The sequence below is a fragment of the Tachysurus vachellii genome, chromosome 10 (genome assembly GCF_030014155.1).
Source record: "Tachysurus vachellii isolate PV-2020 chromosome 10, HZAU_Pvac_v1, whole genome shotgun sequence".
NCBI classification, from domain to species: domain Eukaryota; kingdom Metazoa; phylum Chordata; class Actinopteri; order Siluriformes; family Bagridae; genus Tachysurus; species Tachysurus vachellii.
Window position 1 is genome coordinate 6883823 of NC_083469.1, and position 25374 is coordinate 6909196.

At 37.7% G+C, this 25374-nt stretch overlaps 1 protein-coding gene across 1 annotated transcript in view; it reads right to left on the reverse strand.

Moving 5' to 3' along the window:
• msrab (methionine sulfoxide reductase Ab) overlaps window positions 1-10715 on the reverse strand; it is a 31710-nt gene extending 20995 nt beyond the window's left edge. Inside the window, exons 1-2 of the mRNA XM_060879766.1 lie at window positions 10528-10715; window positions 530-598 (exon numbers count right to left, since the gene is read on the reverse strand). Of these exons, the coding sequence (XP_060735749.1) occupies window positions 530-598; window positions 10528-10681 (223 nt within the window). The 5' untranslated portion in view covers window positions 10682-10715. The remainder of the gene's footprint in view (window positions 1-529; window positions 599-10527) is intronic.
• Between the last annotated feature and the right edge of the window lie 14659 nt (window positions 10716-25374).

Here is a 25374-nt window from a genome sequence, read left to right on the forward strand (position 1 = left end):
AATCTTATTGTTCTGAGTGACTGTAATATTTCAATGTGTATCTATATCACATTAAGAAATGAAAGAAACAAATTAACCTAAAAAAATAATGCAACCACAATTAATATGTTACTGTGAAAATAAGTGTAATGGCATAATGGCATAAAGGTTTTATTACATAAATTGAGTTTTAATGAATTACTGAATAACAATAATTGAATAACAATTATTTTTATTTACATATTCATATGGCCACTAAATTCATGGTCTATCTTTAAATATTTGTTCCCTAGAATTAAAACCCTAGTTCACATACATCAATCAGTAAAGAAAAAAAATACAAACTGCATGTGGTTCTGGGTTATTCAGTTCAACTTAATTTCAATCTATTATCACTGAAATTGTACACCAACTGAAGCAAAACAGAAATTATGAAGCATCTGAATAACACAATAAAAATACCACAAAAATTCTAATAGATAACTCTAATGGTAGGTGTGTGTTAATGTGGATTGTGTACAGTTTCGGGTAGTGTGATGGTGCAACACACCAAACATGATCGTCTCTGTCCCAACAGGAAATGGCTCCACTGTGGGCTTCCCCGTGGCTGCATGTTTCGCTAGAGAGAGAGAGAGAGAGAGAGAGAGAGAGAGAGAGAGAGGGGGGGGGGGGGGCAGTTTTTTATTAAAACCACTGCTGGTAATGGAGAAGCCAACTGGGTTTGGTTTCCAGTGCCAGTAACCAGTGAAATCAGGAGCTTGAGGGCGTTCACGTATGATCAGTGTTTAACTAATATTACATGGTATTAAGTAATGTATCTACAACATGCAAAAGTTTCTACACCCTAAAGACACGATTGGACTCTTCCACCTTCAGTAAACACTTTATCCTGCTTGATGTTGCAGTGAATTCGGAACCAAATCCTGGAACCCTGAGTGTGAAACGCATGCCTATTGCAAGGCTTTACATATAAACTCTTTCACACACTCATCCACTTGACTAGAATGTTGTTTAGGAGGTAAAAATAAACCAGAGAAGCTTGAGGAAGCTCCAATGATACAGGGAGAGCATGCACAATTCCACAAACACAGTAACTTGAGCTCCACCAGGATGGAACATGAGCTGAATTACGTTGTGTAACAAACAGTTTAACGCTTAAAGGAGTAGAAATCTATGTAGGTAGCTGGGTCAGGTTTTGTGTGTGTTTGTGTGTGTGTGTAAGGGATAGCACTGGGAGGATTAGTGCAGATTTGCTCAGTCTGGTCAAGCTAAGCAGGATCAAAGCTTGGGCCTCCACACTGAGAGACACTTAACAGATTACAATAAAACACACACAGGCTACAGTTCCTATTTTAGAGCATCTTCATTCATCACACTTACTGCAACAAATCTACAGCCCGCCCCGACACACACTCTCTCTCTCTCACACACACACACACAAACACACACGATCATACAGAGACTTCGCTACAGAGTAAATGTTGGACTTGAGGTGGTTAACATATTTCCAGGGTGGCTGGGTCGACTCTGCCAACTGTGCCATGCTGGAACTACAAGAAAAATGGCACAGATGTGGCATGGATTAAGGCAAAGGAGACTGAAATGATTTGCAGCCTAAAGCTACAGTCTGCTTACTGGCCGACACATTCCACAATACTATGAACACATGGATAACAACCTCAACCTACCCCAACCCACACACACACACACACACACACACACATCCTATAAACCCTTTCTCAAGCAATGCAGATCTAATCGGAGAACATATTTATTCACACAAGCTCACACAAGCACACAACAACAGAATGACATAGACAAAACACTTCAGTTCACCAGTTTGTCTGATGTCAAGCTAAATACACACACACAACACAAGCACACAAACACAACCACTCACCCATGCACACACAAGCTAAACACACACGCATGCACACACATGCATGCACACACACACGCAGGCACACAAACACGCAGGCACACAAACACGCAGGCACACATGCACACACACCAGGCTTTACCACATTTTACAACAGCGTGCCATAGACAACATCTAAATTAAGTTGTCGAAAATTATACTAATTTAAAACAAACTAAATAAAGTACACTTAAAGGACTGACTGGATTCATTTGCCCCGAATAAATGAATAAACTTTTCTTTGAAACGTGGCACACGTCATTATTTATCAGCGCGGACATCTTAAGCCTTTAAGCTTACAGAACTCAATAACTACACCCTTGTCTGTAAGATGCTCATTTGCATATTACAGGCTTCTGAGATAAGAATTTAACAAAGCTCCATACTGTGAAATGGTAATAACAAGCTCATATTTATAAAATAAAAGCAGCTGATACACTTAAGGGCTGTATCAGTTTGTAATGAATCGAAAATACTTTTATACCTCGAAAAGAATGTAGGCTTGCAGTGTAGTTATTATTTAAAAATAATCTAATTAAATCCAGGCTGTTTTGTTCCTACATTGTCTGAAAAATTGATCAAATGAATCAGCACAAGGATGATTTCAGTCATTATCATGCAGATCTATTTCTGTCCACGAGTTTCCTTACTGGTGTTGATACCACAGCGGTGGTCAGAAGGTGTTAATTAAGTTTACAGAACAGCAGCTCTGATAATTGGGCTGGACACTCCACATAATATACACCTAATAATAAACAAATTAAAGATGCGTTATTACACAACGAAAAAGAGGTTTCTTATTTGTAAGCAGATATTTATTTAGTACTTCAGAAAGCGTCAGTGTCCGTGTTTAAAAAGTCAATGATAAAGCCGCAGTTTTCCGCCATGGGAAAGTCTTCATGCAAGGTGTTTTTGTGGGTCTTGCTGGTTTCTCTGTAACATAACAAGATGTGTTAACTTAAAGAGATAAATAGAGAGAGAGAAAGAGAGAGAGAGAAAGAGAGAGTTTGTAGCTCTGTTTATAATGCAAGTGTAAATGTAACTATAAAGGGTTAAAAAGTATGATGCGTCATTCATAAATACAAGCAATTGTAATAGCGACTTGGAAAGACATTAAGGAACAAATCGCTTCAGGACATTATTTTTAAAAACAGTTTATTATGGTAAGAGTAACTGCAATGGAATTTCATACTTCCATTGACGTCTACTATTAATTTAAAATGATTTAGAAACGCCCTCCCTTATGTCTTCCTCATACCATTTGGTTTACTCAATAAAATGAAAACGTTTATAATTGATATTCAGAATTTTAAGATTCATGTACAGCTGCTTTGTAACAATCTCCATTTATAAACTTGCTATACGAATAAAACTGAATCGAATAGAATTTTAGAGGCAATGTCATGTTCTTATCCTCAAAATCTTTACATTGATGTTAATGTAATAAATAAAAATAGCTTAATACCAAGCCAGTGATGTTATTTCAGAATTTCAGCAGATTAAACTTCTTTACACTTCCTTTGCTTTCCCATAATGCCTTTGTCTTAGGCTTTATTTATCTCGCAAGCATTCTCGCTCTCTCTCATGCAAACACATTTCACTAAACCTCCTCCCTTCACATTCCCATAATGCCTCTCTCACACGCTCTCTCACTCTCTCTCTCCACACATGTTGTCTTCCATACTGAGTTTTGTTTTCCTCTCATGGAGTTTTGGCAGCAGTCCAAGCGATACCATTCGGTCTCCTTTCACCATGAGCTTAGAGACGGTGCCAACGCCTTTACCCAGACCACAACACCTCACTACCAAGCACTGCCAAAGCCCAGAAAGAAAGAGAAAAAGGAAAAAAAAAACAAAAACAGGGTGGGAGAGCCTGACAAAAGAATACTGCAGGAGGGGACGGCGCAAATTGAAAACGGGAGTTCTTCTCTTTTTCCGGACAAACTTCCCGAAAACAACAGATCTACCCACGTTTGTATTTCTTTTGAAATTTCAGAGGGGAAAGCTACGCTGGGATGAATCAGAGTTTGGAGCTATTTTGCCAGATATGTACTAATCGAAGGAGCTCAAAAGGACTCCACATCTTTTTTTTACCCCCCAACTAACAAGGACTTTCCCGAGACATAAAAAATACAAAAGGAGACTACATTCTATTGGACTATCGGTACACATGGCACACACATCTTTTCGCTTGGAGTCCACCACGTTGATGTTGAACACGTGCCACGTTGTCAATCTAGAGTTAGTGAGAAATGCCAACATGCTGCAGACTAACAGCAATATAAGGTGAGCATATGGCGGCACTCTGATTGGCTGGATTGCTACCGCAGGTGGAAATTTGGCTACGGTCACATTGTCCAGATCCTGCACAGCGCCGTGTGTCCGTTGGAATCTTCCGGAACATTCTGGCACTGCTGGGTTTGGGAAGAGGTGGATTAAAATAGCTGAGGAGAGTGATACTGGTGAAGAACTTGTGAATTTGTGTAACCAGCCACCAAATCTTAAAAAGAAACTACCAAGGGGTAGGAGAAGAGAACAACAAACCCTCAGTCTTCTCTTAGAATATTAACTAGACTTAGACAACGAGGGACTCCTTCTTTCTGCGTCTCACCCATCGCTTTTTGGCGCTTGAATGATATGATGTCAATGCACACAGCATACCGCTAACTTATAACTATAAACTGAACATATGGCAGCACTCTGATTGGCTGAGAACCAATCTGCAACCAACAGCTGACAACAGGCACGCAAGCCAATACCAATACCAATTAAATTCACCAACATTTGATTCACCATTTATTAAACATTCCACACACACAGCCATTCCAATAACTTTCATTAAGTAAAAATCTTCTAGATTTAAGTTCACTGCAGGTCTGGTCATGTTGGGAACAATCTAAAATCTTTTTTTTCTTTGCATGCCTACATACTGTGCTTGTTAAAATGAGGCACTCTGAATAATTGGCCACTTTCAATCAAGTAGATAGCTATAGAGTTTGTCTGCGCTAGCCCTGATCTTCCTGAGATTCAATCTACTTTCATATGTTAAATGTTAGCTCAGGGACAAAGTCAAATGCAAACACTTCAACCACTAGATTTTATCCGGCAAGTTTTGATAAAATGTGGGCTCTCGACACGAATGTGAAGATTGGTTCATTTTTTAATTCCACCATCGAGTATTAGAGTGAAAACAAAAATTTAAACAAACAGCAGTCGAGAGCCATGACAACAAGCCAAAACTGACTTTTTTTCTAAAACGTAACATCAATATCACAGGACGGCCAAGCGGTGATCTACATTCTCATCTACAGCAGCCCAGGATGCTGCAGTCGACCACATCTACTCCACCATGAAGCAAAGATCATCCCAGCCTTCTCAGGCCACACACACACATACACACAAACACCACACGTTCTGTTCACACCCGTATCCAGGCAACCCTTTCCGGTTGCCATGGAGAGAACCCCCTCCCTCTCCGTTCACCCCACCCCGCCAACACAAACATCCTCAGCTACTGCTGGCAAGATGGAGGCATGCAGGTCTGGAGGAACTGCAGCAGAATTCTGATGGGCCTCAGTCTTGCATTCAATTACACCCTTCCACAAAACACACACAGCTTCATAAACGAAGACGACAGAAAGGATGTGGCCTTGTATTGTGTTGCTTTACCGCTTTATAGTTCGACACAGAGGCTAAATTAAATACTCTGCCATCAGATGGAGTCTTTTATTATAAAAAGTAAACTCAAATCTTATAAGATTAATAACCAGGATACAGTCTAGGATTAATTATAAGCATATGTGAGTCCTGAGAATAGTGAAATTCCCTTCACAAGGTAATTTTTTTTGAGATTTAAGTACTATATATAGTTCTACATTCCCATTAGCTTTATCTGATTACTAGCTGATTAGGCTTGTATCTGTGTCGCTACAGTGTACAGCTATCCAACCACTTGATGAAACCTTGAACCCTGGATCCTGTCGATCGCACTATCAGATAGATCCATGGTTTGTGCAGTCCAGCCAGGAGGACAGCCATTTGGTTACCTCACAAATTCACCTTCATTACTAATTACTCTAACTCACCAAGTTTTTAAGCTATAGCTAAACATATCCTTAAGAGGATTCTAATGACAATTTTAATAAACGAAGGCTCTGTGGATAAAAAGTCAACTGACAAGACTATCGTACACGAACACTGCGACCCATAATAAAATTATAATCAGAATTTATTTAAACACCAAATATAAATTTCTTTTAGCTCATCATGGCTGCTCATTATTTTTGGAGAATATCACTGCTCCACGCCATTCTGCTCCACGCCATTGTTTGCTAAAGCAGCATCGAGGTGAACGATCATCACGAAAGCTGGAGCAGTTTTGGAGCTGAGCCTTGAGATTCTGAAAGGCCAAGCTCTTCCCCATCAAGAGCAATTCCTCCTATCCGCTCTATGAGACAATCGATGTCCAGTGGAGCAGGCGCTGCATCAAAATGCTCCTGCAGTACTCAAAGCTTTTGCAGGTCTTTCTATCCTGAGGCTGTCTAGAATAAACACATGCATCCATTTGAATTGGAGTCGACAGCGCTTTTGCACTCAAACAAGGTTGTGCAATAATGTCACTGGTATATCGTGTGCACACATTTATATGTTGTGTTTGTTTCCGTTTTATTTTAACATTCTTTTTTTTATTATATTTTGATATGTCACAGACCATCAAAAGAAATTTCAGTGCATGTCTGTGTATAATTGTGAATGTAACCAATCATTTTTTTTTCAAGGCAGGATACACCCTGGACGGAGTGCCAACCCATCACAGGGCACACACACACTCTCATTCACTCACACACTCACACACTACGGACAATTTTCCAGAGATGCCAATCAACCTACCATGCATGTCTTTGGACCGGGGGAGGAAACCGGAGTACCTGGAGGAAACCCCCGAGGCACGGGGAGAACATGCAAACTCCACACACACAAAGCGGAGGCGGGAATCAAACCCCCAACCCTGGAGGTTTGAGGCGAACGTGCTAACCACTAAGCCACCGTGCCCCCCCAATTTCCACCAATTAGGGTATTTTTTTTTTTAAGTTTGGACCGATTTTGTCTTTTTCTGTTCAATTTCTATTGAAAATGAGGGGGACGTTCTTTTCTGACTCTGGCACTCTACTGAAAGGTAAGCAGAAAAATAAGTTTGATTACAGCTCTAAGAAACTATTTTATCTCACGATTATATTATTTAGAAAAAGCACAACTGGACCTAATACAATGAAGACGCATCTCAGCACCACCACTTACAAGATAAGAACAACACCATCAAGACTTTTTTCCTGAGCTCTGACAAGAACCATATGAAGGGTTGTGGAGGCAATGTCCGGCTTGAAAAAAAAAAATCATAAATCTATTAGCTTACCAGACAATTCAAAGCTCTAATTTCATGCAGGTTTTCCTGCCTAATTAAAAAATAAGTAAGAAAAAATACTACAACCAGCATAAGTGACCGGGATGGAAAACAAACAGGTACGTAAATCCATCACTAGGGTAAGTATACGTAGTTATCTTTATCCTGTCCTGATAATCCGCTCTCTGCTGATGAAGCATTGTGTTTACACCCTCGACGACAGGAAAGAGACAGAAGGTCTCCAGCCATCATGTCAGCTTTGAGCTGTGGCGTTCTCCATCAACCCGACTAGTGGCTTCAACCTGAAGTGTTAAATGGCAAGTGAAGGCTAGTTACATGACCGTTTTTTTGGTTGTGATTTTTTTTATTTACTGTACTGTGTTTTCAGTTTTTAGTATGTTCCTACAGCCTAAAATTGGAAATATAATCTGTCCGAGGTAATTAGTACGCCTAGCAAAAATATTCCCTGCTGACACCGCACCACATCCTTGTTCCATGCGTGTTGTACAGCAGGTGGGCGGATTTGTAAAACTAGCACATCATGTGCCACAGCATTGAGGGACATTTGGGTCATATTTTAATTCCAAGACTTTTAGAGTTGCTAGCTGAGAGACACACACACACACACACACACACACACACACACAGGTGATATGACAAGCCGAACAACTGTGAATGACAAAAATGAATAGCCAGAATATATAATCCATTCCATTGTGCTATGCTACATCAAGATTTTGTAACAATATGCATAAAGTGCTGAGGAAAGAGAATTAAACCAAATAAAAACTGATATTCTGATATCTGTCTCATTATTGCAAGACTTTGAGAATAGCATGTAGTGCTCTAGACAAGCCACTAGAGCATAAAGTCTTGGGGTGAGGTCTGAATGCACAACCTCGGATTGGGTCGATATGATGTTAGCACTTGGTTTAAAGACCTTGACCACTGCGAACAAATCTGCACAACTGTTCTGGAGCTTTAAAGCCACTAAGCATATGGGTTATCCAGAATCAGACTGTAATAGCTAGCCATAAAAAGAACAGCAGGTACTGCCTCCATCAGAGACCAGAGCTCCTGCCACACCCCCTCATGGGAGGTGGAGGCCCGGGAACTTCCGCCATGCTGTGACAATGAGCTGCTTCGACAGACGGAGCAGGAATTTACGACGTGGGTGGAGCTTTCATGCGCAAAATGCACAGATGGTCCTCTAATAGTGCCATGGTACTAAAACTCCCACAATGCATTGCTCAGCTCTAAACAACGTGAAACGATTCTAAAAATGTGCATTTTCACTAAAACAGTAGCAATGATGATGAACAACACATGGAGAAGCTTAGTAACTTAGCCATTAGCAGGTGTTAGCTTTTAAATTGTCACAGCTATAGTTAAGCAAAAAGATAATAAAAAATAATGAAAGCATGTTTAATAAATGTCAATACAAATGCAATACAAATTTGCATTCTTTATATCTCCTCTAGTAAAATATAAACAGTCTACTTACAGTATTCAGACTGTAGTGCACGTGATGTGTGCCAGTGTGTCTGTGAAAACAAGTCACAGCGATCTCTGGGGAAAACAGCATGTGTGCACCCAGATGCATTCTGGGTACTGTTCTCCAACTAGCTGGAGTTGGAGTAAGTCAATTTATTTTCGACCAAATTAAAAATTACAAGGGTCACAGCGACAGCGGTACAAGCCACTACACCGTCATAGTGTTGCATGATTGTACACTTTTCCACCCACAAGCTTCAGAATGATTTATTCTGCAATCTGATTGGCTCGTCCTACTTCTTACCATTAGGAAGTGCAAATAATGCAAACTTTAATCATGATGATGCAATACGATTTTTTTTTAGAGAAAGACAGATACTGGATTTTAGATGTCATGAAAAATTATATGTCATATAATTTGGTGTTCAAAAAGTACTAAAGGAATTTCAGATAAACCACACTGGTGAGAAAACAAGATTATTTTGCATGTCTATGGTCTATAAGTCATCAAACATGTTTGCCAACTTGCATGTATAGTTTTGCATAGAAGAAAAACAAGTCACATGAATTCCAAAATACAGCAAAGCAAATGTGTATTTTTTTTTTTTAACAATTGCATTGGGATTCAGTCTCAGAGGCCTTTAAACTAATAGACTCCCTCTGAGTTGACGAAGACCCCTGAAACACACGGAAGCTGAATCCTAACGTCTCATACTAGAGCGGAAAGCCTTAACAAATAATTCAATCGTGTTAAACCACACAAATCTAAATTTTAGAAATGTCTTGTATCGTGATACAAGACACGACTGGTTCCTCCCTTTACCATTCAAGGGAGTTTTTCCTCACCACAGTCACCTGAGTCACCTTAGACTTGCTCATTGGGGATAAATACAAACACATTTAAATATATCTAATATTAATGTTTAACTTTGTATTCTATTAATCTTTATATTATTCTTAGAAACAGTAATAAACTTGAATTGAATTGAAAAATGCTGCAGTTAGATTCATGTTAACATGAATGTTTATCCTTGTTTATGTTAATGGTTATTAAAGTTTGGCGTAAACCTATTTAATTCACGTTACAAGCCAATCAGTCTTTTCATTTTAGTAGTTAACGGTCATAACTATAACAACTCCTGAAATGGACTGGCTTCCTATACAGGGCTTTTTGAGTTGTTCCCAGTTCCTGTTCCCGTTCCCTGAAATCCTGAACAGGGTAAAGTCCTTAACTGAGATGAATTCATCTTGATAAGTACAAAAACATTATATAATACTATTTTAAAATGACTGATTATAGTTCACAAGCCCTTGGAGGACCTTAGACCCTATTTTGATAACTCTTTATTATGGCATTACTCTTTAAGCAGAACAGGATGCAAAAAAAATATTATTAATATATTGCAAAAATATTTGTTTGTTTTTTTCTTTCTGGTTCAATAAGACATTGTTTATTAGCAACTGAAATTAGTGTCAGATAATAAACCATGATTTGGTATAAGTTCATTCATTTTGTGAATATTTTGCATTCTTCTTTTTTTTACATAATAAAACCTACTTTGTAAGGCACTTGTATTATATATGTATTATAAAAGCATGGTGTGTAGAAACAAATTAACCAGGATATTTATACATTAAAAAAACTAGAATTAGACACTTCTGGTTCAATCAGCAAAGGTATTTATCTTGGATTTCAGTATAAAGTGCTGTGTTTTTGTGACACTATAATAATTTACCTGCCACGACCATTTTCTCCTCTCTGCCTTTCAAAGCTTGGTCTTTTGTGGGCAAAACCGACTTGCTTCCCATGCTTAAGCTCGCTACCGAGATCCTTAGAATAAAAAAACGCGCAATTGTCTTGCTTACACTTTTCCCGAGATAAACAAACATGACTTCCTGGTTGTCAAGTCGAACCTGTTGCTACGTCCCGAATTACGTCAGACTGCCTGCACGAGCGCACTATATCATCAGAAAGATCATTAAACACGCACCCTATCTAGTGCCCTATCTAGTGCACTCTGTGTGTAATAACTCAGATAGTTATAGTTCTTTTGCTATGGATGTAACGCGCTGCATTGTGGGAAGAGCGGACCGATGAAAAGATGAATATTCATGACGTCGAGAGCGACGCGGCGAGCTGCATATTAAACAGGCAGAGGTTAATGCGACTTTGACACAAAAAGCCTCCCTTGCTGTTGGTGCGGCTATGAAATTAAATTAAAATAAATAGCCACATTAAGAAAGGCGTTCAGAATGCAAATTAACTTGCAGACCACCACCCCATCAAAGAAAGAAAAAAAAATTTTTTAATTAATAATACTGACTGCAGACATTGACAATTTGCATGAAGAGGCAATTAATCATTATTATTTATCTACATGTAAATATTTGCATGTATTTCCTAATTTGAATCAGTCGGAAAACTGTAAGGTTTGCACTATACACGATAACAGATTATCATCAAACCGTCTCAAAATGCCAGAAAAGGCAAAAACAGAACAGAATTTTGTGCAGCACTTAACTGCAGCTCTGCAAAGCACTTAATATATATGCACAAGTGTGTGAATTAATGCTAATTAGAATATTAGAATATTCATCAAATCGTGAAGAGGCTAAATGAGCTTTTAGGCCTCTGTAGGCGTTTATGTCATGTGTGCGAAGGCCTACATTGTTGCCATTTTGGTGCTATAAATTATTAGCAAAGAGCACTATAGCAGGCTAGGAAGTGATTCTGGTTTTTAAAATATAACATACTCAGCTGTGAAATTTAAATGCATATTATGCTGAGTGTGTGTTGAGATGTAACCCAAGCTTAGTGGAAGTGAATTATACAAAGGTTTTCCAAAAGTCTCCATACACACACACACACACACACACACACACACACACAAAGCTATAGCATGTAGCACATGTGTGTGTATATAGAGACTTTTGGAACACCATTGTATAATTCACTTCCACTGTATATATATATATACATATATATATATATATATATATATATATATATATATATATATATATATATATATATATATATAGCCTTTTAGAATGACAAAAGATTTTTATTTTCGCCTGTCGGGCAGTGTAATAGGAATAGAAAGCGATAAAGCTCAAAGATCATATACAATAAGTGCAAATGCTAACAAATAATAATAATAATAATAATAATAATAATAATAATAATAAATAAAATAAATACAGTTTGCTAAAAGGTGTTAATTTCCCCTGTGTATTGTGACTTTTGTGACACCCTGTAGACGTCCTGATTATCCAGGATGCCAGGTCTCAGCAAATTTCCCACTTCCCCTTTTGCAATCTTGGCAATATATTTGACGTTAGAACTTATAGATACAGTATTTGCAGTTACAGTTTCCCTTTGGTTGTTATAACCCATGCTTGAAGAAATGGATTAGATTTAATTCCACCCATGGGCTTGCTTTGTCCTCCCACAGCGTTGTCCCCAAACTAGCCTAATGTGCCATAAAAACAGTGGCCCTGGCAACCCTGTTAATAACCAACCAGCATTACACTGTGTTCACAATATTATGGATTAAGAGGCAAAAAAAAAAAAAAATCTAAAAGTAACAAAAATATCTAAATGGAACCTTTAATGTCGTTTTCTATAATACATTTGATGTTATTATTGTAATGCAGCCCATTAACCTGAAGAACATTACTTCTCCCATAATGGGTCATTTCCTTCTGTAAATCTTTTATGAAACAGCAGAAAAGTAAGAGTGGACTTATACCATACATTATTTATGCACATTAATTATTTTCTGTAAAAATGAATAGCCTTCAGACACAAAAAAAGACACATCTCGTCTTTGACCTATATTAAAATGCCTGCAGTAAAATCCAGACCTATATTCAAAGCATCAAATGTCATGACTCTGGCCATGACACCAATAACTCTGATTTCTAAAAATGTGCTGATTATAGCTTAAAAGTAAAAAGTAAAGAAATTAAATTTGATGATCTTTTTATGTTTGTCTGTTTACAATAGCTTTTAATGTGATATTCACATTTTTGATTAGGATGACACAAAAAAGAGGCAGTGGACTGCTCTGTGTTTTAGCGTAATTGTAACAGCGGTGGTCTCACTTGAGTGAGGACTTTAATTAAAATTATAAATCACGCTTCATTCCTATACAACACTCCTTCTTTCTGTCTCACTCATTTTGTCTCTTTCCCTCACCCACTGATCCTAAGCCTCTAAAGCATCAACAAATGTGTTTATAGACCATATCCCCTGGTCAAATTAATTTTTTTATGGTAATACTTGCCAGGCTAGAGGTGCGTCCCAAATCGCATACTTACGCACCATTCCGCTCCATTGTATAATAAAATTGTGTTAGTAGTGTGTTCACAGTGAAAATTCCAGCAATGAGAAGTGTATGTCAAGTACCTTGGATGATGTGTTTGCTTATGATGCTGACTTTGAGAAAAAAAAAAAGATGGCCTAGGACACCCTGGTGGACAAAACATTAAAAATATCTATTAAAATAATCCAGGTTGTGTGATTTATTTTGCAACATTTAAAAAATTCACCTTAATCCGCTAAATTCCATCGACTGGGAAACGGCTTATATATGTCCGTTATATTTTTACAGACATTACTACATATGTAAAATGCACAGACTAGAAAGTAGAGTACCTCAGCATAGTGTGAGTGTGCAGGGTATATTACGTCATTTGGGACAAAACTTAGGAAGAATTCAATTTTATAACATTATTTTGTTATTTTATAACTTTATTTTATTATTTATTAAAGAACAAAACCAAACACTGTATGTTTTATCCCTTCACTGATACAGTACATTTTATGTCCACCTAACAGGTCCACTCATTATCACGATAATAGCAGCTTTAGACAGTTGTTTCCTAACCATTCTCTAATCATTTCTCATTTCTTTTAAAATACAGCTTGTCATATTACCATGAAATAAAACTGTCATATAGACTTTTCTGTGACAGCTTCAAAGTTCTGTCAATACAGACTGCTTCCATAAATAGACGCTACAACGTCTCCTTAGAGAAATCTTCACATCAACGACTAGACATGTTCCTTTGTTAAACACCCAGACATTTTTATTCTTTTATTATGAGGCCCAGATTATAAAGAGTGTCTACCATACAAGACCCTGCATAAGCTGTTACTATAGAAACAACACATTCGAACAGGCTCAACATATACACTAGGCAGACTGTCAGTCATTCTGTTATAGAAAACAAATCAAGTCTTTCTAACCAAACTGATTGAAGAGGTCAGCAGAGATGTGGTATATATATATATACTTATAAGTGCACCATAAGATTTATAAGTGCACCATAAGCCCATGGAGTAAGAGAACCAATCCTGAACAGTGCTCACCCCGGTCCTGCACCCAGATTAGCTCATTAGCTTGTTAGCTCGTTAACAGGGAGCTCGTTAGGTTGAGAAGCTGGAACCTCTTCTTTATAGCACACTATTTGCCCTATTTGTATCTCCGGTTTGAAAGCTCTCATCCCAAAGAGATCTGGGTAAGCCACGCTTACCCTACATACACTGGACAGATTATCATTGCCCATAATCCCACGGTGGTGGTGCTGCTTCTTCTACTTCCGCTCTTTCTATCTCTCTGGATATGTATGTCCTTCTGTTTTGTTTTTTTGTTTTTTTACTTTTTTCTGTTCTCTTGAAATGACCTTTTGGTGTTTCATGGATTTATACACAAGACACACATACCTGTCTTGACAATAGTTCGCTACACAGAAAACCAAGATTTATTTTTACTCTTAAATTCTTTTTGTCCCCTCTAGAATACTCCATCCTAACACACACACATACACACACACACACACACACACACACACACACACACACACACACATGCATACACACACACACCCTTCCCCCTCTGTGTCTTCTTGTCCTCCTGGCCACCTGGAATGATTTTCCCCTCTCCTCTCCTCTCCTCTCCTCTCCTCTCCTCTCCTCTCCTCTCCTCTCCTCTCCTCTCCTCTCCTCTTTACAGATCCAGGTTGGGACACTTGCCTGGGGATTATGGTAAATCTGTGCTGGGGCTCTTCCTCCCCGCATCATCATCCTTGGTGATGGAAAGAGGCTTTAACTAAAACCTGTTTAGTGTAGGCTCTTCCACAGCCCGAGAGAGACGGACAGATGCTCCTCGCCTTAACAGCTACAAAGTCAAATTTAATAAATGAATGAATGAATAGAAAGAGAAGGAAAGAAAATGTGCAGTGAATAAAGACAGAAAAAAGTTTAAATAAGTAAGAATACAAAAATACACACACACATATATATATATATAGTGCTGAATGAGGTGATGAGACAATTGGACAAATAGCAGAAAAGAAGCAGCATTAATAAGAACTATGCACTTCCTTTAGTGTGTATTCACAGGGTTAGGTAAAACTGTAGTGGGTCAGAAAGCTTGTGGTGTGTTTTATCCATTAGCACAGAGCAGTGACATACACACACACACACACACAGTGGTGTACAGTAGTGTGCTTGGACTGTGTTAATGCAGAATAGGGTCTGAACAGCACAGACCTTTACATCTCAGCATTACTACAGTTTAATAAGGCACAAGATAACGTGCTTAAGTTTCAACAAACACCATTAGTTTCAAATAGAGAGATAGAGAGACCTGAAGTGCTAAGATGAGAGAGATAGTGAATTTGGCTGAAGAAAAAAGATGCTTCAGTGAAGAAACCCTGAATATGAAGGGCAAAGGAGGATTGAATAGTGGTGGAGAGTCGAAGCAGGGAGATGTTATCATTCCACAGTTTCCAATAACAGCATGTCTCAAAGAGTTTTATTTGTCTTGTCTTAATACATCTGAGATCATTAACTATTTTCTTATTATTAAAGAGCAAAGTTTATTTTTCTGTTTATAGTTAGAGTTAATGTTGTGAACGGCGCCGCTCAGTCAGTTTCTTAAAAAATCACTGAGTTACTGAGAATGAAACATTTTTAATTCTGACACTGGAGACTCCGTCCATGATCGTTAAATAAATCATTACTAACAGAATTGGTTTAAAACAAAAGCAAAATTAAGAAAGCAGAGAGTCGAAATGAGTGAATATTTCACCATGTATTGTGCCGATTGTGTGTGTGTGTGTGTGTGTGTGTGTGTGTGTGTGTGTGTGTGTGTGTGTGTGTGAGTTATCATCTGTAAAATAAAACAGATAAACTGAAAGGGAATGCAGGGGTGTATGGCAGGGTTTAGGAATGTGTGGCTGTAGGTGTGTGTGTGTGTGTGGGGGGGGGGCAAGAGAAGGTAAGATAGGATGAAAGAGCAGCAGAGAAGAGGAGAAAAGAGGAGGAGTCAAAATGTAGAAGAAAAGTGAGATATAAATGATGAAAATGAATTGTTGTTCTGCAGATACTGACACTGGTCAATCAAGGTCAGGAATTCCTCATGTGATTTCTCCATATAACACACACACACACACACACACACACACACACACACACACACACACACACACACACACACACATTCTAATTTCAAAGTGATTAGGATACACTTTGTACCTTTTAATTAGCTACAAAACTGATGTTTATTCAGGTTTTATTTAATTTCAGCAGAAAATAAAGTCAAGTTAAAGGTTCAAAAATTGTTTTCCTTGTTATGAATGACATTAAGAGTCTTATGCACATTTTATATATTGAACACATACATTATTATATCCAGTTCAAGTCTTTGTAGAATTAAGATGTTTTGTACATTCTGTAGAGACACCAGTTTAAGTAAATATCAGACAATACACTGCAATATGTACTGACATCTTTCTATTTTAGTACAAGTGCAAATGTAAAGAAAAATAACAGGAACAAGTTACTATGGGGATCGATTCCCGCCTTCACCCTGTGTGCTTGGAGTGTGTATGTTCTCCCTGTGCTTTGGGAGGTTTCCTCCGTGTCTTCCAGTTTTCTCTATCAGTTCAAACACACATGTTGTCGACTGACTGATATCTCTAAATTGTTTGTAGTGTGTGGATGGGTGCGATTATGTCGTGCGATACGTTGGCACCGTGTCCAGTGTGTCTCTTGCCTTGTGCCCTGCTTTCCCAGGGATAGTCTCCAGGTTTTCTGTGACCCTGTGTAGGAGAAACGGTACAGGAAATAGGTTGATTGGATCATTATATCCTATACAATAATTATATCTAATACACACTAGTATTTATGCTTTAGGCTAATAATGTCAGATAATGATGTAACTTTTATTATTCAGGGAAATAACTGGAATAGGTTGGTACACTCGAAGAAATACATGTATTAGACTGTAATTTTGTCCCTGTGGTTTGGTGGGTCAGTTGGTGGTGGGTTTAGGTGGAAGGGGCGGAAGTGTTACTATCAAATTTACACATTTCTTGAATTTCCACTACAAGAGATTAATAAAGGTACATCACCTCTCATTATTTGACCTTTCATATGTATCATTTTCCATGTAGAGTAAGTTATCATCCATGTACGATACACTCTAATCACATTTTCTAATGAAGGATACATATTAAAGTACAAAGACCTGTACTCTTAATCAGCGACAGGAAGAAATACACTTTATGATCTCTGTTTCTGTGTGTAGTTACCAAAAAAATAAAAATAAAATAAAATAGAAAGCATCAATCTAGAGCCGTGAAGTTAAATCCCACCTTCGTTTGCACCCTTTCCAAACCTCCCAGTGCTATTCATATCTCTGCCAATTACTTATTAAAAACAAGGCATGGTAGTAACAAAGTCATAAACAGTGCGTGTGTAACCGCATACGGTCCGCTGCATTAACACGGCTGATTATTAAAAATTACCATCTCACCTTCTCTCTGCTTAACTAGGCCACAAAATTGATTCGGCTTTACTTCGGTGCGAGTGACAATCACACTGACGTGGTGTTATTATTAGCGGTGTGACTAGTATCACATTTATTAATCAGGAAATTAGTTGATTGTTTCTTGTGGACTTTAAAGGGATACTCTGGGTTTGTAATCTGTATTTTTTGTAGTTTGTGTGTATGAAAACCACAAGGAATTTGAGAAAAATCAGATTACTCAAAACTCATTCATAGTGGAAGCCGAGGGATTTTAGCTGCTTGAATTTGTCTCTAGATATTTAAAATATATCATTATATACATGTCATAGCCTGGGGAAAACTCTTTAAAATGAAAAGTAAAACAAACACCAAGCAGTTCTGAGGTAGGAAATGCTTTGTTGATAAGAGAGGTCAGAGGAGAGGAGGAAGGTTATTGTAACTCACAGAAACACTCATGCCTAAATTTGAGGGTAGAACAATAGAAAAACACATTAGGTTTTAGTTCTGTCAGAAATCTGAGGCTAGGGAAGACACAGAAATTTGATGTTTGAAGATAGGAAAAACATTAAATGTTTTGAATGTTTTTTCTTTAAGCGTTTTTTTTTTTTTTAAAGGCTCGACATGCATTTCATGCAGATTTAAAACTACAGTGTAAAAAAATGTCTGTAAAATAAACGTACGTCAAATAATTGTTCAGCAAAAATGGCTCGGTATCTGCTCTTAGTTTTTCAGTGTCCTGTAGTAACAGAGCTCATGTACGGATGGATGGTACAGATGCTGTGGATAGAAATTAGGCTGAAAAAAAAAAAACACTGGAGTTTTCCATTAAACACTAAATGCAGCACTTACTTCAAATGCTCATCAACAAATCCATGCTGATTAAAAACTGCAATACTCCAACACACAGCTCGCATTTCTTTTACACCATGCATATCTATCTATCTATCTATCTATCTATCTATCTATCTATCTATCTATCTATCTATCTATCTATCTATCTATCTATCTATCTATCTATCTATCCATATAAAATTCATATACATTTAGTAGAAGTGCACATCCTCAGCTCATCATATGCACCAAAACTGGCACATTCAGATGAAAACAACATGCCAGAACCCAAACTGTGTACCTTCATCATTTTTTTAAGAAGAACTGCATATCTGAATAGCCTTCAATATGACATGCAGACGACAAAAATATTTCTGATTGTTTATTGTATTATAAATTATGCACAGGATTCTGATGTGAAGCTCAGTGGGATCCCATGTGGTTAAATAAATGATAAATCACTAACCGTATTCATCATTTTCCTTTTTTTATTTTTTAAACCGCAGTTTCTTCACAGCTCACATCCTTGCATACGCACAAAAATGGGACGAGAGCAGAAGTGGGTCACGGAGAGATTTGTTTCAGAGAGGCAGTGGAAACTGGGTTGTTGCATGTGGGGGTGTAGGGTGGGGTGGAGAGAGAGATTTTGGGAGAGAAAGAGAGAGCAAGGGGATTTTGGGAAAAGTGATGTGCTGTTGCTGGGTTGCTATCAGAGGAAGAGTGAGACATGGAGCAGAGAACATGAGAGAGAGAATAAGTGCATGAAAGAGAGACAGAGAGGAAGAGAAGTGTGTTTACTTTCTGTTTTGGAATGAAATTCCTTCTTTTTTCATTAATGAGCTTTGGCATGAAGGAATAGTAAAAACTTTGAAAAAGAAAAAGGATTAAAAAAGAATGACAAGACACTGTTACTTTCAGTTTAATAACTCTCTCTCTCTCTCTCTCTCTCTCTCTCTCTCTCTCTCTCTCTCTCTCTCTCTCTCTCTCACACACACACACACACACACACACCAGTCACGCTGTATCTCAGCGAATGTGGTCACACTAATGAAATTGAGAGCGATATTTGGGTCGTTGAAGCCGACCAGTGACTGACCCCGAGGGAGTCGAAAGAATCGATCAGGCCGAAATCAACTCTGACTCTACGCTCTGCACTCACTCACTCACTCACTCACTCACACACACACTCACACACACAGGGGAACTCACTTTCACGGATGGGTGTCATAATCATGCAAATATCACTGTTATCACTGATAGCAAATTTGTGTCTTATTTTCTTCTGAGACAGTTTGGATTAGGATTTCAGACCTACTGGTGAAACGGTACATGACAAATTGCTAAATTGTAGCTCTTATTGCAACAAAGAATGTACAATTTTGGTTGAAAGCAAGATTATCTAAAAATGGACAGTATGAACATTTGATTATTTATGAAGAATGATTAAAATCGTTCTAGGTACAAAGCCAACAACTATGCAAGCGCGCTGCCGCTGCTCAAGAAGAAAAAAAATCCCCATCAGAATCATTATCATTGGGTAAATATATTCTACATGATAACCAACTGAGAAATTTTGCTTGTTATTGTACTTTCATCCAATATCTACTTGTAATCTTATTAATTCAATTCAGTTCAATTTAAATGTATTTGTATAGTGCTTTTAACAATGCACATCATCTCAAAACAGCTTTACAGAACATAATAAATATTGCAAAACGTACAGAATGTTTACATTATACAAAGATTTATACAAAGATTCAAGATTAATATTAGACTTATATTTAAATGTGTTTGTATTTATCCCCAGTGAACAAGTCTGAGGTGACTGAGGTGACTGTAGTGAGGTAAAACTCCCTTAGATGGAAGAGGAAGAAACCTTGAGAGGAACCAGAATCAAAAGTGAACCTCATCCTCATTTGGGTGACACTGGAGGGTGTGATTATAAACTGTTATAAACACCAGAGTGCGTTATTATGAATAATATCCTTTCTACAGTCAGATACAGTCCAACAATTGTGTATTGATTAGGAGGTTTTTGTCCTCAAAGACCACATGGAGTTGATAACTTCTCTTTGGCACAATCACTGAATGATTAGTTCTACTGAATTAGTTCAGTTTTACTTTAGGCTCGGTTTCAATAACAATGAGATTTTAATATCAGAGCAGTGAGGACGGTGATCTCAATAAGGGGATATTTTCTTGTAATAAAGACAATGCAATGCTGACGTCTTCCTCATGATCCAAGAAATCAAAGAATCAGTATCAGTGTTCAAAGCGTAGTATCAGTGAATAGAAAGGTAGCATCAAACAAGGATAATCCACAAGGAAGAAAGAACAGGAAACACAGGATTAAGAAACTATTAATAAAATGCATGAAAAAATCTTTACAACTAGACCAAGACACAACAGAGTATAAATAGACAAACTAATTAAATGCTAAATGGAGAACAGGTGAACACATCTGGGAAATGAACCAGTGACAGGACTGAGGTGGAGACGAGACTAGAATCACAACAAAACCAAACTCGAAACACAAAAAGAACACAGCGTTCCTACACACGTGGACAAAATGGTTTGTATTCTTCCATTAAAGAAAGAAAAACACACAGCAGTCACTGAAATAACTTGAAACAGACAAAAGAAAATTTGCTGAAAATTATCTAACGCAAATCAGACATTGCTTTTGAATTGTGGTTCAACAGAAACATTTAAAAAAAATACTAATCTTATAAAACTGGCCTGGACAAAAATGATGGTATCTTTAACTTAATATTTTGTTACACAACCAACAGTTTTGTCCAATATTCAGTAGAGACATTTTCAACGCTGTATTGCTAGCAGAGTTGCTAAAATTTGCTTATTTTTTGGTAAACATGAGTAAAGTAAGGCAAGAATTTATAGTGGAAAATTCTGCTTGTGGCTGTGATACAATCATTAAAACCATAAAAACAATCATGATACACGTCATACTGCAGCCACCGTCCAGTTCAGGTGATATTCTCATGTACAGATACTGTATTCATTGTTCTCACCAGTTATTTGTAAATATCATTACAAAACCATTACATGAAAATTACACACAGCATCATAGTGTTTTTATTATTATTATTATTACAGCAAAATACAAGATGTTATAATAGTGATCTAAAATTCCTTGTTATGAAGGTATCACTAAAAACTATTTTTGATGTTTCACTGTCAACCCCCTCAAATCTCCCCCCGCTGTTGGGTAATCATCAATGATCGTACAAGTCTAAGTCATGAAATTTACATAATGAAATTTGTTTCATGCTTTTATTATTCTTTTTTTTTTTTTAAATTTTTAATTATCAACTCTATTTTGAGCCTTTCATACAATCACAGCAGCTTTTATCAGTGATGTTGCAACTGGGTGGGATTTGTCATGGTATAAATTGCAAATTGTGTTGCAATAGACACACACACACACACACTCATACACACACACGCACACACACACACAGACAATGAAGTCATGCCTCCGAATTGTATATTTTGTAATTTCTATATTTTGCCATTTTGCACACACACACACACACACACACTCATACACACACACACGCACACACACACGCACACACACACAGACAATGAAGTCATGCCTCCGAATTGTATATTTTGTAATTTCTATATTTTGCCATTTTGCACACACACACACACACACACACACACACACACACACACACACACACACACAAACTAGGTATGTTAATTGTAAATGCAGCCTTGGATACAATATGAAATACGCAAATGAACATCTAACAAACTCTCTCACTCAAGCACACACACACTCACTAGCTCAGTAGTAGTTTTATACAGATTACATGTATTTTTATATTTTATAAAGATTACACAGAACCTTTAGGTTTACTCAGAAGATCAACTACAGAACACAAACGTTTTCTAGATGTCACACCCGCATGACCCAAATCCTGAACAAACTGCAACCAAATCTTTCCTCAATATCAAAACTGTCCTATAGGGGTGCACACACACACACACACACACACACACACACACACACACACACACACACACACACCACACACACATACACACCACACACACACACACCACACACACACACCTGCACACACAACCCCCCCCACACACACACCACTCACACACACACATGCACCCCCCCTCCACACACACACACACACAACCCCCCCAACTCACCACACTCACCCATGCACACACACATGCATGCAAACACACACACACACGCACACACACAGGCACACACATATACACACACGCACACACACACAGATAGTTGAACTGTATTTTAATGAGGGCTTTTATTTGCTAATCTCACAGCAGATTAAAGATTAGAGACATCACATGAGTAAATTGAGGCTCATAATCAAGGGTTCTACAAAACCTTTTGGTTCTTAGGTTCTGTGGTTCTTAGATTCCATAATGGTTCTGTGTGTTGTACTGTCTCAACTAGAACCCTTGATAGTTTTCCAAAGAAACAAATATTGAGCCAATCCTTTTAAGAGTTCTATATTTTGGAAGAGTAGGCTATTACTCCTGTGACACACACACACACACACACACACACACACACACACACACACACAAGAATAATAACTCATCTATGCTTTCTGTGTATGCATGCCTTATTTATTTTTTATTTAATATTCGTCTTAATAACTAACATTTAATTACAAAGGAGGAAAACAGAAGTTCAGAATGTAAATGAAATTCAAATAGAGGAATCTCGATGGTTTGCGTACGCACTTGAGTTTATCACATACAGTAAGGAATTGTGAAGCAGTGTACATTAATTTTTTTATTTTTCACAATATCATGACTGGATATTTTTTAAATACAGAAAAATATCTGAATTAATCTCACTAACGTGTATTAATTTGTTAATTCAAATTCATTCCATGTTTGCTTTGCTTTAGTTTTTATTACATTACCAGCAAATACATTACAATAAAAATCCATTGAGAAATAATAATAATAATAATAATAATAATAATAATAATAATAATAAAAAACCAAAAAATAAACTTGAGTTTCAAAACAAAAAAACTTTTTTTGTTTTTATGCTAATTGCACAAACTATAGGTTCATAAACCAAAATTATATTTACTCTACATTTTAATAATAAATTTGATTTATATTTTAGCATCTTCTTTTTCTTTTCTTTTTTAATTTTAAGATGTTTTTTCCAAATATCAACCAATATTTTTTACTTAAAATTAAAATTACCTTAAAATGTAAAAAAAAAAAAAAAATCCCTGTCACAAGAACAACCATAAGTTCATTTTTAAAAAGTACAATTTATAAATCCCTGTTATGTAGAAATGCCTGACTCAGTGACCTTTGATGTATTTTATATTTTCATCATCATTGTTTTTGGTAAATAACAACATATCAGTATCAACTTTTCATTTGATTGCAATGTAATTTGGCAGAGCGTATAAATTGTACATTTCTGCTGGAATGAGTCCTTGATTGTGTGTGTGTTGGTGTGTGTGTTTGTTTGGGGGAAGGGAGATGCATGCTGGGATAGCAGATTGGGCCTCCACCGCGTTGCCTCTCCACCCCAATCCACCCCTCACCAATCAGCTGATCGCCCCAAAATGATCGAGTGATATGAGGTCAGAGGTCACCTCCAGAATTTGGCGTCCCCCAGCGTGCAGACACACATGCCTCGCACATATTAACATACATTTAATATCACCGTCTGGCTTTAACACACACACACACACACACACATGCACGCACGCATGCACAGGCACATACGATTTCTGTATATTACTGTATGTGAGCGCTTTGTGTTACAAGTTACATGGACACACTTTTAACTTATTATTTGTGCCTGAAGTCACCTGCACAATGACTGAAAAGGTCACAGTGATGTATATGAAAGTGTGTATTTGAGTGTGTTTATGAGTGTGTGTGTATGTGAGTGTGTATATGAGCATGTGCGCATCCCCGTCATAGAGGTCCTCTCCTTCCCCCATCTTGTCCGACCCCCCCGTGTGTGTAATCCCTGCCAGCTGTCCCCGCAGTCTAATCCGTCCACCGTGATCAGCTGGGATGTGTATACGTGTGTGTGGGTGTGTGTGTGTTTGTGTGTGTGTGTGTGTGTGTGTGTGTGTGTGCCTAGAGAGGTGGGGGTGGTGTCAAACAGAGAGCATAAATTGGAGCTGAAGCGTACGCGCTGCACAGTGCATCTGAGTTTGTGTGTATGTGTGGGTGAGAGAGAAAGTGAGATGCTCTTCCTCCTTCTCATGCCTCCTCTTCCTCTTCTACTCTGTGGACCTTTATACATATATACTGCCTCTGTTATATATGTATATCCATTTTAAAACCATGTTCCTCTTTATTTTATTTATCTGAGTGGCCAAAATCCACTAAAGGATTTTTTTAGGTTAAGGTATGGAGACTGGTTTTTCTTTTCTTTCTTTCTTTCTTTCTTCTTCTTCTTTTTTTAAACATTTTTCAGGGAGGTGAGCTGGAGGAAAATGACACTCCGCCTTCCCCACCTGTGTCTTTTTTTTTTTTTTTTTTTTTTTTAATTAATTCCTGCATGTGTGATACAGTGCTACCTGGCTATCTTTCTACCTACGTACCTCCCTCTATCCCATCCCATCCATCCATGCAAATTCCCACCACCATCCTGCTTCTTCTTCTCAGTCGAGGCGCATCTTCTTCCCGGAAGCAACTGCTGCAGGATGTTCTCTGCTGATGGAGAACAGAAATAGCGCCAGGGGAAACGGGACGTATATGCTCCTGTCTCAGGATTCAACGGTTATTTTTGAAAAGAGAAGAAGGACAAGATGGTGGCGCGGGGATCTCTGTCTCTGATGGCCATCGCTGTAACAGATTTTTAATTGTTTAATGTTAAAAATGAAAATGTACCTGTATGTAATGTTCTTTGATTTAATC